At 43.3% G+C, this 14088-nt stretch overlaps 1 protein-coding gene across 1 annotated transcript in view; it reads right to left on the bottom strand.

The window, feature by feature from the left end:
- jph3b (junctophilin 3b) overlaps positions 1 to 10126 on the bottom strand; it is a 64575-nt gene extending 54449 nt beyond the window's left edge. Inside the window, exon 1 of the mRNA XM_033635816.2 lies at positions 8272 to 10126. Coding sequence (XP_033491707.2) covers positions 8272 to 8653 — 382 coding nt within the window. The 5' untranslated portion in view covers positions 8654 to 10126. The remainder of the gene's footprint in view (positions 1 to 8271) is intronic.
- Between the last annotated feature and the right edge of the window lie 3962 nt (positions 10127 to 14088).

The raw sequence follows: 14088 nt of genomic DNA, 5'->3' as shown, positions 1-14088 counted from the left end.
TCATCCAGACCATTCGCCAGAAGAAACTGTTGGCATTGTACATTTCTGCAAACCACAGATACGTTACATTTGTACATTTTTTACATATCAAATCAGTGTTTGTAAAGTGATAAAGTACCTAAGCTCACTTCATCAGGAGGTGGAGGGGGTGGTGGATGCCGTGTAACATAAGCGGGACACTTGCCAAGCTGCAGATCACTGCAGACTACTGCTCGAGACCATCAAAACACCAGAAAGGTAGTAGTAGTAGGTAGTAGACTTTTAGCAAGTCATTGCTGCATTTCTAGCAGCTTTTTAGCCACCAAATGTAGATGTTTTTTAGTGGCCTGTTGCTGTTTCCTCTGGGGATAGTGCCTTGAAAAACAATTTTTACCAAGACATTGCTGCGCGATTGTGCCATCAAAAACAAGTAGTTTAAAGCAAAACATGATCTTTATCTAACCATCCCCTGTCATGATCTTTGGTTTTGCTTATAGGTTGTTTTCTGTTTTATTCTGATGGTCACTTTCCTCTTGTGTCATGTCTTGTCTTACCTCTTACCTTTGTCTGTTTCCCGCCTGTTTTCATACACTCCTGTCTTGTATCAGTTTCACTGGTTCTTCTCTGTTCCAAAGTGTTCCCTGCATACATGTCTTCTATTAGTCTTGTTTGCCCCAACCTAGTATTACCTACAACACCCTCGTTGTCTTCATTGTCAGCCAATCCCTGAGTTTCCCTCCTTTTGCCTGTGTCTGCTAACTCCAGCTGTGTCTTCTTCATGTGGTCAGTTCTCTGTGTCTATATATACCTGTGTCCTTTGTCAGTTTGTCGGTATTCGTGGTGTCTTTCCCTGGTCGGTTGGTGATCTGTCATGTTCTCCGTTGGATTGCTTCCCTGTTGTGTTCATCCTTGTGTTCTCCGTGCCATTCTGATTTGTTTTCAGTTTATTTTTGGTTCTTCTTTCTTTAGTACTTTGAGTTTTGCCTCCCTGTTCTGGGGGTGTTTTACCAGCTACATTAAAGCTCCAACTGCCTGTTGTTCTGCATGTGGGTCCTCATTTGACCTGAACTGTAACATAACCATAAGTGGTTTTGTGCTTAAACCTAAACACACATTATCACAGCATTATTGAAATATAAAGAAAAGCAAAGTTTTGATGTATCTGATATGTAATGTACAAATGTATCGTATCCGTGGTTTGTAGAAATGTACAATTCCAACATTAATTCTGGATGGTTCATCCACATCCACGCACTCTACTTAACCAACCTTATTCGAGACATCATTAAAGAAAGGACGTACTGTATCTATTTAGAACAAGTGTACCAAGTATTGAGAATGGATTTAAAGGCGTCCTGTGGAAATCTGGAAAGGCAGCAGGGCCTGCCAACACTTCTACTTAAGCAGTATGGTGAAGACGCTCTACTCTCTCTTTCAAGACTCTTTCAAGACTGCAATACAGGGCGACCTCAGCAAGAGTGCAAACTATGGAGGGATCACACTCCTACCCGTACCAAGCAAAGTGCTTAACAGGATCATCTTGAACAGAATAAAGGAATTAGTCAGCATTCAGCTGGAGGAGCAGCTCACTGGGTTTCACAGAGACAGATCCTGTACTGACCAAACCACACCTCTGTGTATCGTGATTGAGAAATGCTGCAGGATAAAGCTTTCTGCTCTATGTCCATGTAACTAAGGAGCATTTTAAGACGTTTTGGTTTATCAGTCAAGTTTTTTAAAAATGATCAAAAACACATATGAGGCAATGACCTCTTAATAAACTCACAAAGGACTCTGAAGTGAGGACGGAGGTCAAGACTGCCGAGTGTCCCCTTTTCTGTTCTTGTTGGCAATTGACAACAATCAAAGACTTTCTCAGAGCACAAGAACTGGGACATAACTGGACAACCTACTTTGCAGATGACTTGGCTTTACTATCCCATACTGTAGCTCACTCTTAGTATAAACTGGACTCAATAACCATAAAGGAAAATTGCTGGTGCAGTTGCAATGGCAGCTAACAGATAGAAAGAGGTGGAAAACTTAACAGTATCATACCAAGCAGCAACCTCAAGAGCTGAAAAATGAAGCTAAAACACTGAAGTGCTAAAAACTGTAGTTCCTTGAATGGCCACTTGAGGCGTGCTCCAAATGTCAGTCAATCCCCATAGACCCCTATGTTAAAATGTCCAACTTTACAACAGAAATAAAGATGTTAACAGCTTGTTAAAAAAAATAGTTCTGGTCTCTATAGCAAATTTCCCCCTTCATAACAACTGTGTTTTTATATAACTCACCCGTTTACATTTTGTTAAATCTTAAAGTTCTGCATAATTAAGGGCAGGCTGTTTAAGTGTGAGGTGTTACCTCAGGCTCTTAAGCCCTGTTTCCACCAAGCAGCCCAGTTCAGTCCAGTTCAGTTCAGTTTGTTACACATTTTTTCTGTTTCCACTGTGAAAAGTTGTTGATGGTACCAATGGAACTGTTCCTTACTGTCCCCATTTTTCATCACCCCTCTGTTGGGGTACCTAGCACACAGATCAGGTACAAAAAGGTGGAGCTAGAAACACTGCAGTCTGTTGATTGGTCAATAGAGGACAGTTACTCTTGCTCGGGGGTGAGTTGTAGCTGGTTTTGAAGCTTATGTAACCACTGCTGTGGCAAGTTAAACATATATTAGCAAACTATAACTATAAAATGAAAGGATGTTTTGCTGCCTCTCGCAGCAGCTGAGGAGTGAGAAAAACACAGTTTAATTCACTGAGTCAACTGCCGGGAACATTTGAGGTGGAACGTTGTAATGTTACTCAATGCGAAAGTTAATGACATGAATCAATCAACACACCTTAAATTTCACTGTGACAACTTTGACTGTTCCATTAGTTTTTATTGTCTCCCTTGGATGACATACATTTTTAGTAATGAGTAGATCCTCAAGTGTTTAAAAATATATATATAAATTTCGACCAGTTTATGTGAACTGCATATATTCTAATTTTCACTTGTCGAGCTATGAGTGACAACAACCCTGCCTACGTTAAAGAGTACTGTCTGCAGTGGAAATTCTAAACTGATCCAGGGTCTAGGTACATGTCCACAGGGGTTACTTTTTTGGCAGAAACGGGGCTTAAGTCAAATCCACCGCTAACTCCTTCACAACTCCACTCACTGGTCACCTCTGGCTCCAAAAATCCAAGATGGCAACGGCCAAAAGGCCGAACTTAAGGCTTCGAAATGTGAGTCAACAAACCAATAGGTGACGTCACAGTGACAACATCCATTACTTTTTTATGTGTCAAATGCAGTTTCATTGACAAGTGAGCGGTACAGATGCTGCTGTATAAGCTATAAGCTAAAACTACCCTTGCAAACAAGGATTAGGTACTTTACACCAATACCAGTAGGGGTCTCAGGAAATAGCAGTATTGACAATAACCTTAATATTTAAAATAGAATGTTGGGGGTGTCGGTGGCTTAGTGGTAGAGCAGGCGCCCCATGTACAAGGCTGTTGCCGTAGTGGCCCGGGTTCGACTCCAGCCTGTGGCCCTTTGCTGCATGTCACTCCCTCTCTCTCTCCCCCCTTCACGCTCTTCTGTCCTATCAATTAAAGGCTTAAAAATGCCCAAAACATATTTTTAAAAAAAATAAAAATAAATAAAAATAGAACGTTGATCATGGTAATGTCATGTTAATAATACACATATGATAATATGTGTACATAATCCAATGCCTCTTAAATCATTTTTGTTTGTTTCTTTCTTTCTTTCTTTCTTTCTATAGATATCGTGATAATAGCATTATCGTGAACTTTTTTGCCCCAACAATCATGTAGTGAAAATCTGATATTGTGATAGTCCTAATACCAAGTCAGTCGTACTTTATGGAGACATAGAGGGTCACCATGACAGCCTTAAATTAAAAGTATCATCATGCTAAAAAAACATGTCTAAAAATAATGCTATGGCTGATAATAAACCTGTAGAAGATGCAGCGATGAAAGAGGAGCAGGTTGGTCACCAGCCCAAGAGCCCCAAAGGTAAGAGGATAAGAGGATACCAACTTAAAAATGGTCCTCAATACTTCTAATCTGAACATAATCCATCCGCACGCATGGCTAAGTGGTCCAGAGAAACACTTGATAGTTACAGGATGATAGAAAACAGAGTGGCGCTGTTAGCTGAAGAGCTTCTTCCCACACGCTCAAATAGGCTGCAAATATAATTCTCTCAAATACAGTCTTTTATATGCACCTGTCATCACGCTTCCAAACATCACATCTAACCACTGCATGACAACAGTGAAGCAGGTTTTAACCTTATTTGGCCCACCTGTCATATCTCAGTGTAGGTAATAATTTATGTAGTTACTGGGCGATGTTCAACATGAGAAGTGAATTTATTATGTTTCCATAACATGGGCAGAGCTGGAATAATCACAGCACTGATGGTGGCCTATAGCAAGCTAGCAAGATATGTTAATGTGGGACAATTATAATGTTGCAGCAGCGTATTTGCCAGCAGCTGGGGGACGGGGGGAGGCTCCAGGATGCTGCTGAGCTGTCACAAGCATCGTTTAATGATGCATCTGCGTTGATATAAACGCTGTCACACTTTCTATTTTCTTGTCGGTGTGTGGTGAAGTCTTCATGGAGCAGGGGGTAGTTTAGAGAGTTCCTGTGACACTGTGTGTGGTGTATCAGCTAGTCAGACACAACAACCACTGCTGCTGTAATCTCTAGCTGTTACCACTGTTGTACACAGTGACAGTTGTAATCTCTGCCTCTTCCTTTGTGACTCACTTCATTTCTCACTAAAATGATTACTGAAGCTGTCTTTTCATTTTTCTACTTCACTCTCTCCCTCTCTTTCTTTGTGTGTGTGCGTGTGTGTGTGTGTGTGTGTGTATGTGTGGTTGGTAATCAGTCAGCTTAGCTCTTCATCTCAGTAAACACCATTAGCCCGGAAGGCCAAGCCAGCCAATCAGAGCCCGGTAGAGCCGGCTGGGCGGCCAATAGCAGCGAGCAACACTCAGTCCCTCGTGACACGCTGACCTGCTGCATGTCGGTGAGCGTTGCTATGGAAACCCTACTGTACAGAGCGGCTCCGTGGAAATGCAGCGGAGCGAGGGAGGATAGAGAGAGGTGGGAAGAGAGGAGAGTTGGCAAACGTAGGAGAGGAACGAAAAGCCAAACAGCAGAGATAAGATAGAGGAGGAGTGTTTCCTAGAAATGTGGCGTCAGGTGTAGTTGGAGGGGAGAGTGGGACTGGCAGTGAGCTTAGACCTGACTGTGGGAAATGTAGCTGGCTCTAAAGTGCACAGCGTGTTCCAAAAGTATGTAGGCAGCAGAGCATCTTTGAACGTCTTGGCTCCTGACTCTTATTGCTTTGGACATAGCAGAGCCCTGAGGTTGCAAAGATGGACTGTCAGCTTTAATCTAAGAGTAACCTGCATTTGGCCATCAGAAGACCACTTAAAGACCTCTGACCTTCACTGTAATAACTTAATGAGGTGACAAAAAGTCAGGGCAGTGCCCCTGTCAGATTGCATCCTTTGAATCAAGCTAACACCAAGCTACAGGACAAAAGGTCCAATCTGTGGAATCTGAAATGTAAATCTTTTTACTTTATTACAGCAGTAGAGTTTTTGTAGCCCCTTGACATGAATAATCTTTGTCCATCTTGTTTGTGTAGTGTCTCCTTCCATACCAAAACCACAAGCCGGTCTCTGCAGATCTAGAGGAGGACTTCTGCACAGAATAAAGCACTGAACAAAAATTTAAACGCAACCGGTTGGATGTACCGCCAAATTCACAGAAACGGCACGGGAGATTGCTTTTGGTCACGAAATGAATATTTCATTCACAAGCAACAGCTCTGATGGACATTCCTGCAGTCAGCGTGCCAATGGTACACTCCCTCAAAACTTGTGACGTCTGTGTCATTGTGTTGTGTGATCCAACTGCACATTTTAGTGCGGCCTTTTATTGTGACCATCCCAAGGCACAACTCAGTAGTAACAACGCTGTTCAATCAGCCACACCTGTCAGGTGGTTGAATATCTTGGAAAAGGAGAAGTGCATTTTGACAAATTTGTGACCCAAATTCAACAAAAATATATGCTGAGTGCATTAAAAAGTCATAGATCTTTAACTTAAACCTGTGAAAAATGGAAGTAAAGCTTTGATGGCATAAGTGTCGCACTAAATGTTTTGTTCAGTATAATGATACAATGAAAAGATAACCCCAGATGGAGGGATGGGCCATGTTAAAATCCATAAAAAGAGACGTTAATTAAATAAGTCAGCCATGGCAAGGTAACAATTATCCTGGCAATATCATCTCTCTGTTCAATCACCCTCTTTGTCAAAAACATTTTATTTTACCTAATAGATTTATATAAAGGACAAGCACATGCTGTTATAATAAGGACACTGTGTACTGTTGGAGCAAGATAAACACTTATAACTAGGCCAATCTCTGCTGCATTTACAGTATGTGGGTTCAAATACTTCACAGAGCTACAGTGTCTCTCCAACACGTCCCTCTCTGGGAGGTTCTCTTATCTTTGCTGTCCATTTTTTTCTTTCCCTTTCTTTCTCTAATGATCTCACTCTTCCTCTGATTAGAGTATATCTCTCACAGTAATCATGAAAATCATCCATCCACTTCACCAACCATGTTTCCATTATCTGTTCATCATTTAACTGATCCATTCATCCATCAATCTGTACATCTGTCGATCCATCTATCCCTCCCTCCATCCGTCCGTCCGTCCGTCCGTCCGTCCGTCCCATCTGTCTGGTTATCTGTTAAGTCGCCTTCTTCTCCATTGTCCTGATGCAACCCCTCGAACCAGTCTGGTCTACGGATTTTATCAGGCTGCTCAGGACTCTGTGTGTGTGTATGTGTGTGTGTGTGTGTGTTTGTGTGTGTGTGGTCCAGGCTGGCGTTGTAAAACAGCCTGGTAGTTGTAGACTTATGTAACAAAGCATTAACTGCATGTATGCTACTGTCAGCTCTGTTGCTCAGCTCACACTGTCAGATTTCATGTGTGTGCATTTTTGCACGCACAATGTGTATGCTCCTGTGTGTGCGTGTGTGTGTGTGTGTGTGTGTGTGTGTGTCTATTTTTAAGCAGGAATCCATATGGTGTGTGGTGCCTCATTAACAGTGACTGACCCGGTCTAAGAGACTCAAAGAACATTAATGGCATTGCTTTCAATTTCAGGGAAAATGAGATGATCCCAAAGATATTCTACAAATTTAAGATCTAAATGTAAATAGTTGTACATTTCTGTTTTAGCTTTTTTTATTGCAGTCATATGAAAATGATTAACAGGGTCACAGATATGTTACATGCTTATTTACATTGCTTGTTTTGGCAAAACTGTCAGATTCAGGGATATTTCAAGTGTCACAGTAGCACTGCAATTCAATTTTTCAAGCCACCACTGGTATAGACTCTTCATCTTGTTTTGTCTCGACAAAGAATAACTAAAACCACGACTAATTACATCTCATTTGGAGTGAAAGAATATTTGAAAATTAGCCTCCTACATTGCCACTGAAGTGTGAATCTTTTGTTCTGTGCTGTATGTGATAAGATATTTTACAGCCTCCATGAGTAATTAGGCTGGCATGGTGGGGAAATCGAGGGTGAAGACGTGGATTTGCTGTCTCTGCCCTCTCTATTAGATCATTACAACATTGTTATCTGTTTTCTAAAACCCTTCTTGGGAGTTGGTACTTGGAAGCTGCTGTCCTCCTCTGTCCCTCCAACCTTTTCTTCATCCCTTAAGACTGCATGGCCTGAATTGAAGGCCTTAAAACACACAGTGTCCTCGTGCAGCTGAAGGGGTGAGGGGTGAGGGTTGGGAGGAGAGAAGATGAGGGGGAAAAGACAGAGAAAGAAAGAGTGAGAGGTAGAAAATTAGAGTAGAGATTGAGAATCATTTTCAGAGCCTGTCCTGATGCAACCCCCTGCCTCTGCACGTCTGCGTGTGTGTGTGTGTGTGTGTGTCTGGGTGTGTCGTCAAGACACGGCAGGAGAGAGGATGACCCGAGAAGACCTCTGGACAAACTCCTCCTATTGTAAATCTGTCACCTCTGTAACTGTCATGGGCCTGTCAATCATTCTCCGGTAACAAGTCATTTTCACAAACGGCAGATGTCAGTCAATCTCAAATATCACTCCTTGACAGGCACTGTTTGGTTCACACATCACACAAACACACACTCAAACCCACCCCCAAAACACCCACAATGCATCTGTGTCTCTCGTCCCCTTCTTACCTCCATCTGAGTACGTCTCTGTTCCGTATCCGTCCTGCAGCCCGTTGTTCCAAGTCCCCTCATATTTCCCGCTCGTCCCTGTACTCTCCCGCACACCGTAGCGTCCCTTAAAGCCGTGCGTCCATTCGCCCTTGTACACCCAGCGGCCTTTATTCTCCAGGCCCACGCCGTGTCTCTTGCCCTGAGCCCAGGTGCCCTGGTAGGTGTTCCCACTGGGCCACGTGTAGACGCCCAGCAGCTCGAAGCCGTGGGCCCAGGAACCACAGTACTCGCCCTGGCCCTTGGGTCCCGTGCAGATCCCATGGCCGTGTGCCTTGCCCTCCTCCCACCCTCCGCAGTATGACCCCCCATCGTCAAAGTTGAACCTGCCGCCAGTGGACATGCATGAAACAGGTCTTGGCAATTCCCCTGAAGCCTCGACAAAAAGAAAAAGAAAAGAAAAAGAAAACGAAGGGAGAAGAAAGAAGGACAGGTTGGTGCTAGAACCAATTCATGGAGCTGAGTTTGGAGGTTGGTGAGGTCAGGGGTGAGGAGGAGGAGAGAGCGGGAGGGAGAGGGAGAGAACTCCCACACAAGTAAAGCAATGCCACTCCTTGTTTTCAGCTGGTTTGGAGAAGAAGGCGAAACAAGGTGAGCAACAAAACTTGGCCCCTCACAGGGGTGTCAGGGGTCTCCCGGCGTGGTGGGAAAAGGTGACGCTGTTCACACCATCCTCTTGGTGGGGTCACTGTAGCATTGGCTAGCACTTGCCAGCTTCTCTGTGGCAGATGCAGGTGAGAGAGGAGGAGAGTGGGCCCGGAGCTGCCATTATCTCCCCTCAGCAGGAGTTTAAACCATCAGGCAGCTCCACCAGTTGGCCATCGGCCTGCCTACACAGTCTACGACACACACGACAACTCTTCCTCCTACTCCTCTCCTGCTTTCCGCTCAGACCCCCACGTTCAGCTGCCTCCTACCTGATGATGCCTCCACCTCTCTGGGGTGTAAAGCAGAGAAGTCTCCCTGGTGGCAGCCCTTCAAACCCCCGAGCCTCCAGCATAGAAGCCACCCTCAGGCTCTCTGATCAGCACCAGTAGCCTAACTGGAGCTGTGACATGTTGGCTGATGAAGAGCGAAAGATAAAGAGAGGAATAGTTTTTTTCTTCAAGGCTGGTCCCGATGTTCAGACAAAAAAAAAGCCCATTTAAAGTCAGAATCTGTAGCTCACTTCAGGCTTCACCATCCTCTTCTTATTCTCAGCCTTGACACACACACACACACACATACTGTGCCTGGTTGCACAGCAAAGGAACACACACATGCATAGAGAGAGGGAGAGACAGAAAAATGGGGAAAACACATAAGGTAATCTGCTTGGCTGCCTTCTTTTTTTTGTCTGTCCTGTGGTGCTGGGGAGCAGCAATGCAGTCTCCTGTCTTTTGCACGCACACACTCTACGCAGGCACACACACAATCTTTCTGACAGCAAGTGCGCACACACAGACAATGAAAATAAACAACTGAATTGATTAATTTCTCCTCCTCTATTCCCCCTCTCCCTCTCTCTCTCTCTGTCAGTCTGTAGGTCTTTAATCCACTGCGTCCATAAGTGGTTTATCCTGTGCGTGGGTCGCCTTCAGGTTGCCTGCTTGATGAAATAACATCCATCTATATGATCCTGTTATGGTGTGCTCTGTCCTCTTCAGCATCTCCTGCTTGTCTCCATGTTTCCCTATGGAGCACCGGCTGACGCACAGCCTGCCTTTCCTGCCTGCTGTCTTGGTCTTACAGTCTCTTCTCCTCCTCAGCTGGCTCTCTGTATCCCCTCTCTCTCTCTCCTGATCTGTGTGTGTGTGTGTGTGTGTGTGTGTGTGTATGTCTCTCTCTCTCTCTCAGAAAATCTGCTCATTAAAGAGGACTGTTCCAATGCAGCCAAACAACCCCCCTCCTCCTGCTCAATAGCACACTCCAGCTCTTAAAGAGACACACGCTCAGCAGAGATGCAAGCTTCTCTCTTCCTCCATCACCTGTAGCTTTTCATCATCTACTCACCCTTTGTCTTTCTTCCTGCATCACTGTCTCAGCTGGTTCTCAGATGCTTGGCTCGATGTGAGAATCTAAATATGAAATATGCTTATTTGCTTTTTCATTTAGAGTTAGATTGAATGATTGATACCACTCTCTTGTCTGTGCTGTAAATATAAATCTATAGCCAGCAGCTGGTTAGCTTAGCTTGGCACAAAGTGTTAGACCTGCTGTGCCAGAGTGGCTGTTTCCACCTATTTCAAGTCTTTACACTAAGCTAAGCTGATGAACTCCTGGTTCTAACTTCATATTTAGCACACAGATGTTAGAGTAATGTCAATCTTCTCATCTAACTCTTGGCCAGAAAGCAAATAAGTGTATTTTCTAAAATTCTGACCGATTCTTTTCAACACTAAAATTTATTTTGCTGGTAAATGATATGTGTAGTCATTTTATTACACTGTCGAGTGGCCATTGCGTCAGTAGCTCTTTGACTTTCCCAGAGAGAATCACATAGTTCTTCCCTCAAGACCACAGAAATTCGGTAGAAAAACCAGTGACATTGCCTTGTACTGCACACCCCAGTACTGTACATATAAGGCAGCATCACGTTCACTCCAATCTGGGAAACGCCCAACTATCAAGACATATAAGAACAGAATCATCCATTGACTTCATATGCAATTGCATCACCTTGCACCCTCACCTTGCATTCTGTCTGACATACCTTAAAGGGGAACTCTGGTATTTTTCTAAGTCTAAGTGAGTCATGCCAACAACAATTTTTGAAGTGGATCCAGTGTTGAGTGAGAGGCAAAACAGGCTGCAATGTAACCACTCACCCTTCAATTTATGTCCACTAAAAATGCTTGTTTTTGCCACTGACAGGCTCAGGTTAATGTCATGAGTGTCTTACAAATTATGGAAAGGACCCTACGGAGGTATGAAATGTTTTTCCATACCTTTACGCTTGTTCAGCTTGGTTTTATGTCCAAGTCTCACTCAAGCAGGAGTCCTGTTTTGAAATCGCTCTCACATTTTCACATTGTCGAAATCAGCTAAAATCACGTCATGACACTGAAAATCTTTTAGATCATGCAAAGCTACATTCTGTATTCCAACACAACAAACTATTACCGACACTCCTCTCTCCAACTCTCACTTGCATTTCCAACGTTTTCTTCCTGCAATAAGACAACTGTTGTGAGATTTCAGAACACGACCTCTCATTACAAGACACAAAAGAGACCAGAACAAGCAAAAAGTAAGAAAAAACTTTTCATGTCTTCGTAGGGTCCTCCCACTGCCCTGGCCATGAGTTCCTGTGCAGCTAATAAACTTTACCTTATGTAAACGTCACAGATTTTTTTGACTCAAGGACAGTTTTACAAATATGAAAAATTCATAATAGAAAGAGTAATAACTGGGGCGTCGGTGGCTTAGTGGTGGAGCAGGTGCTCCATGTACAAGGCTGTTGCCGCAGCGGCCCGGGTTCGACTCCAGCCTGTGGCCCTTTGCTGCGTGTCACTCCCTCTCTCTCTCCCCCCTTCACGCTTATCTGTCCTGTCAGTTAAAGGCTAGGAATGCCCCAAAAGATATCTTAAAAGAAAAAGTAATAACTGACCTTGTTTGCAGTTTTACAGATGTCTCTTTCACAATAGTGGTCTATAGGGAAAATGCTTTTTTGGCTGTAATACCGTGAATGGCCACTGTGAAGAGCTGGCTGCAAGGCTGGGTGGCATTCCTGGAAGTCTGACCCCGTGTGGGTACATTGTAGCTTGTTTCACCACTGCTGGCTGCAGCACTCTCTCTTAGTACTGGAGCAATTTCAAGACAATTTTTAGACACAAAAAACATGGGAAAATAGGGTCCTGGTTGAAAAAGTTCCCCTTTAAGTGTTAAAGGCAAATCTAAATCCTCTCCACCATTCAAATATATCCATCAGAAGTCTGCTGCATTAACAATAACATAAGCCAGCCCTTTAAACAAGAAAATTGTTTTAATAGGACCAAGAAGTATAGCAATGTGCCTCTTGGTCATCATAGGAAATGGAGACCCCTCAGGGCAGACGTTGACTCGCTGTCACTGCTTTCCATGTAAGATAAAAGATGCTTCAGGTTGTAGCTACCAGCGTCATCAGGGCAGACTGTATTGATCAAAACCAAAGCATCTGTTCTGTTCGACAGATGTCTGAAGAATGCAGCTGTTTGGTGTAGACAAGGGTATGTGGCTATGCGGATAGTTCTGGTTTGATGTGCCATGGTTTTTATGCTTAAAACATTGAAAAGCTACTTTTCAAAATTTCTACAGCAACATCCCTTTTGAGAAAACTGCCCTCGTCACACTGCATAATCCACAGAGCTCATCGCATTTATAGTAACATTTTTTCAGTGGGAGTCAGTAGTTCCACTTAAAACTGCAAGAAACCAGGGCCTTGTTCCTGGACAGAGCTCAGAGCACAGTGTGTTATATTTGCTTCTGCCTGCAAGTACAAAAAGACTTTTTTAGCTGTTAATCCCAATTTCCCAGATTCCATACAGTTTGACAGATTAATCCTCGTACATAAAAAATCTTTGTATCATATTGTAAGATAGTTTTACTTATCAGTACATATTGCATGTGCTGGAGTTGTCATTTCATAATTAGCTTGGAAGAGTAAGAGGGATATTCAAGGATGTTAATGATGGTCTGTATGCAGCGGTTACTCTCTGAGGCAGAAACATCACTAAGACCTTCTTATTTGTTAATATGAAAGTAACAGAAATATGATGGTTTAGGGAAACCGAAACTTTAATGTGAAATAGATTTCATTCACTTACAGCACATGGAAACAAGGGTAAGAAATCAGTTTCTGTGGACTTCAAAATGACTGACTGTTTGCACCCCTGACAACCTGATTCAGATTTTTGAATTGACACTATTATGGTCAGCAAGTACAGCCACAGTCTGTACTGGTGCCCGCTGAGGAGTGCTACCCTCACAGCTGAGGGTTAAAGGGCTAATCATCATATCAGGCAGAAAACTGCTGCTGAACTGCCCGCTATTTAACTCTAACTCTAATATGGGGGCACTTACAGTTGAAACACATCACAGGCCACAAGTAAAAGCCATTTACACTGCATTTTAGCTGCAAATGTCTGCATGAAGGGGCAAGCCATGGATGTATAAAGAAAACTGGATACTCCCATTAGTTCCCAATGTCAGTTGTTAACTGGGTGTACATGCTGGCAAAGTTTTTCAAGCCCCCCCAGGCTTCCACCATTTGGGCCAATTGAGCATGCACATTAGATTCCTTCCTGCTGGCTGCCTGCACATACAAATGGCACAAAAATAACTTACTGACTTGTAAATTACACTTAGGTTTGACTGTGTTCGTCACTGCTGCTGGTACTTTTTTTCTGCCCTGTGTGATTTACAATGAATTGATCAAACCTTAAGTGTTGTGTTCAAGGGCATGTCAGTTGTGCTTGAGGGAGGAGAAGTGAAAGAACATCCCTGCCCTTCACTCAGGACTTCCTTTTTGAGTTTTGTGCCATTGTGGCATACCTAAAGGAATACTTCACCTTCCAAACAACCATTTGTGTATCACCCCGTGTTACACTGAATTAGTGATGAGAACTTTGTTTTTCTCACTTGCATCTATGGTGAATGAAGAATCCACAATTAGAGAAATTTCTTGATGAAACATATGTTTTGATAAAGTTTTCATTTATCCAGTCGTATGCTCAGTACTTCCCAAACAGACAGCTCTTTACAACGGGAAGTAAAACGTACCAATGCTCTCTCCAAAGCCAGACTCCATTTACAAAAATA

This window comes from Epinephelus lanceolatus, chromosome 5 (genome assembly GCF_041903045.1).
Source record: "Epinephelus lanceolatus isolate andai-2023 chromosome 5, ASM4190304v1, whole genome shotgun sequence".
Classification (NCBI taxonomy): domain Eukaryota; kingdom Metazoa; phylum Chordata; class Actinopteri; order Perciformes; family Serranidae; genus Epinephelus; species Epinephelus lanceolatus.
The sequence above is the reverse complement of the archived record's forward strand: the minus strand, read 5'-3'. Positions and strand labels throughout refer to the sequence as shown.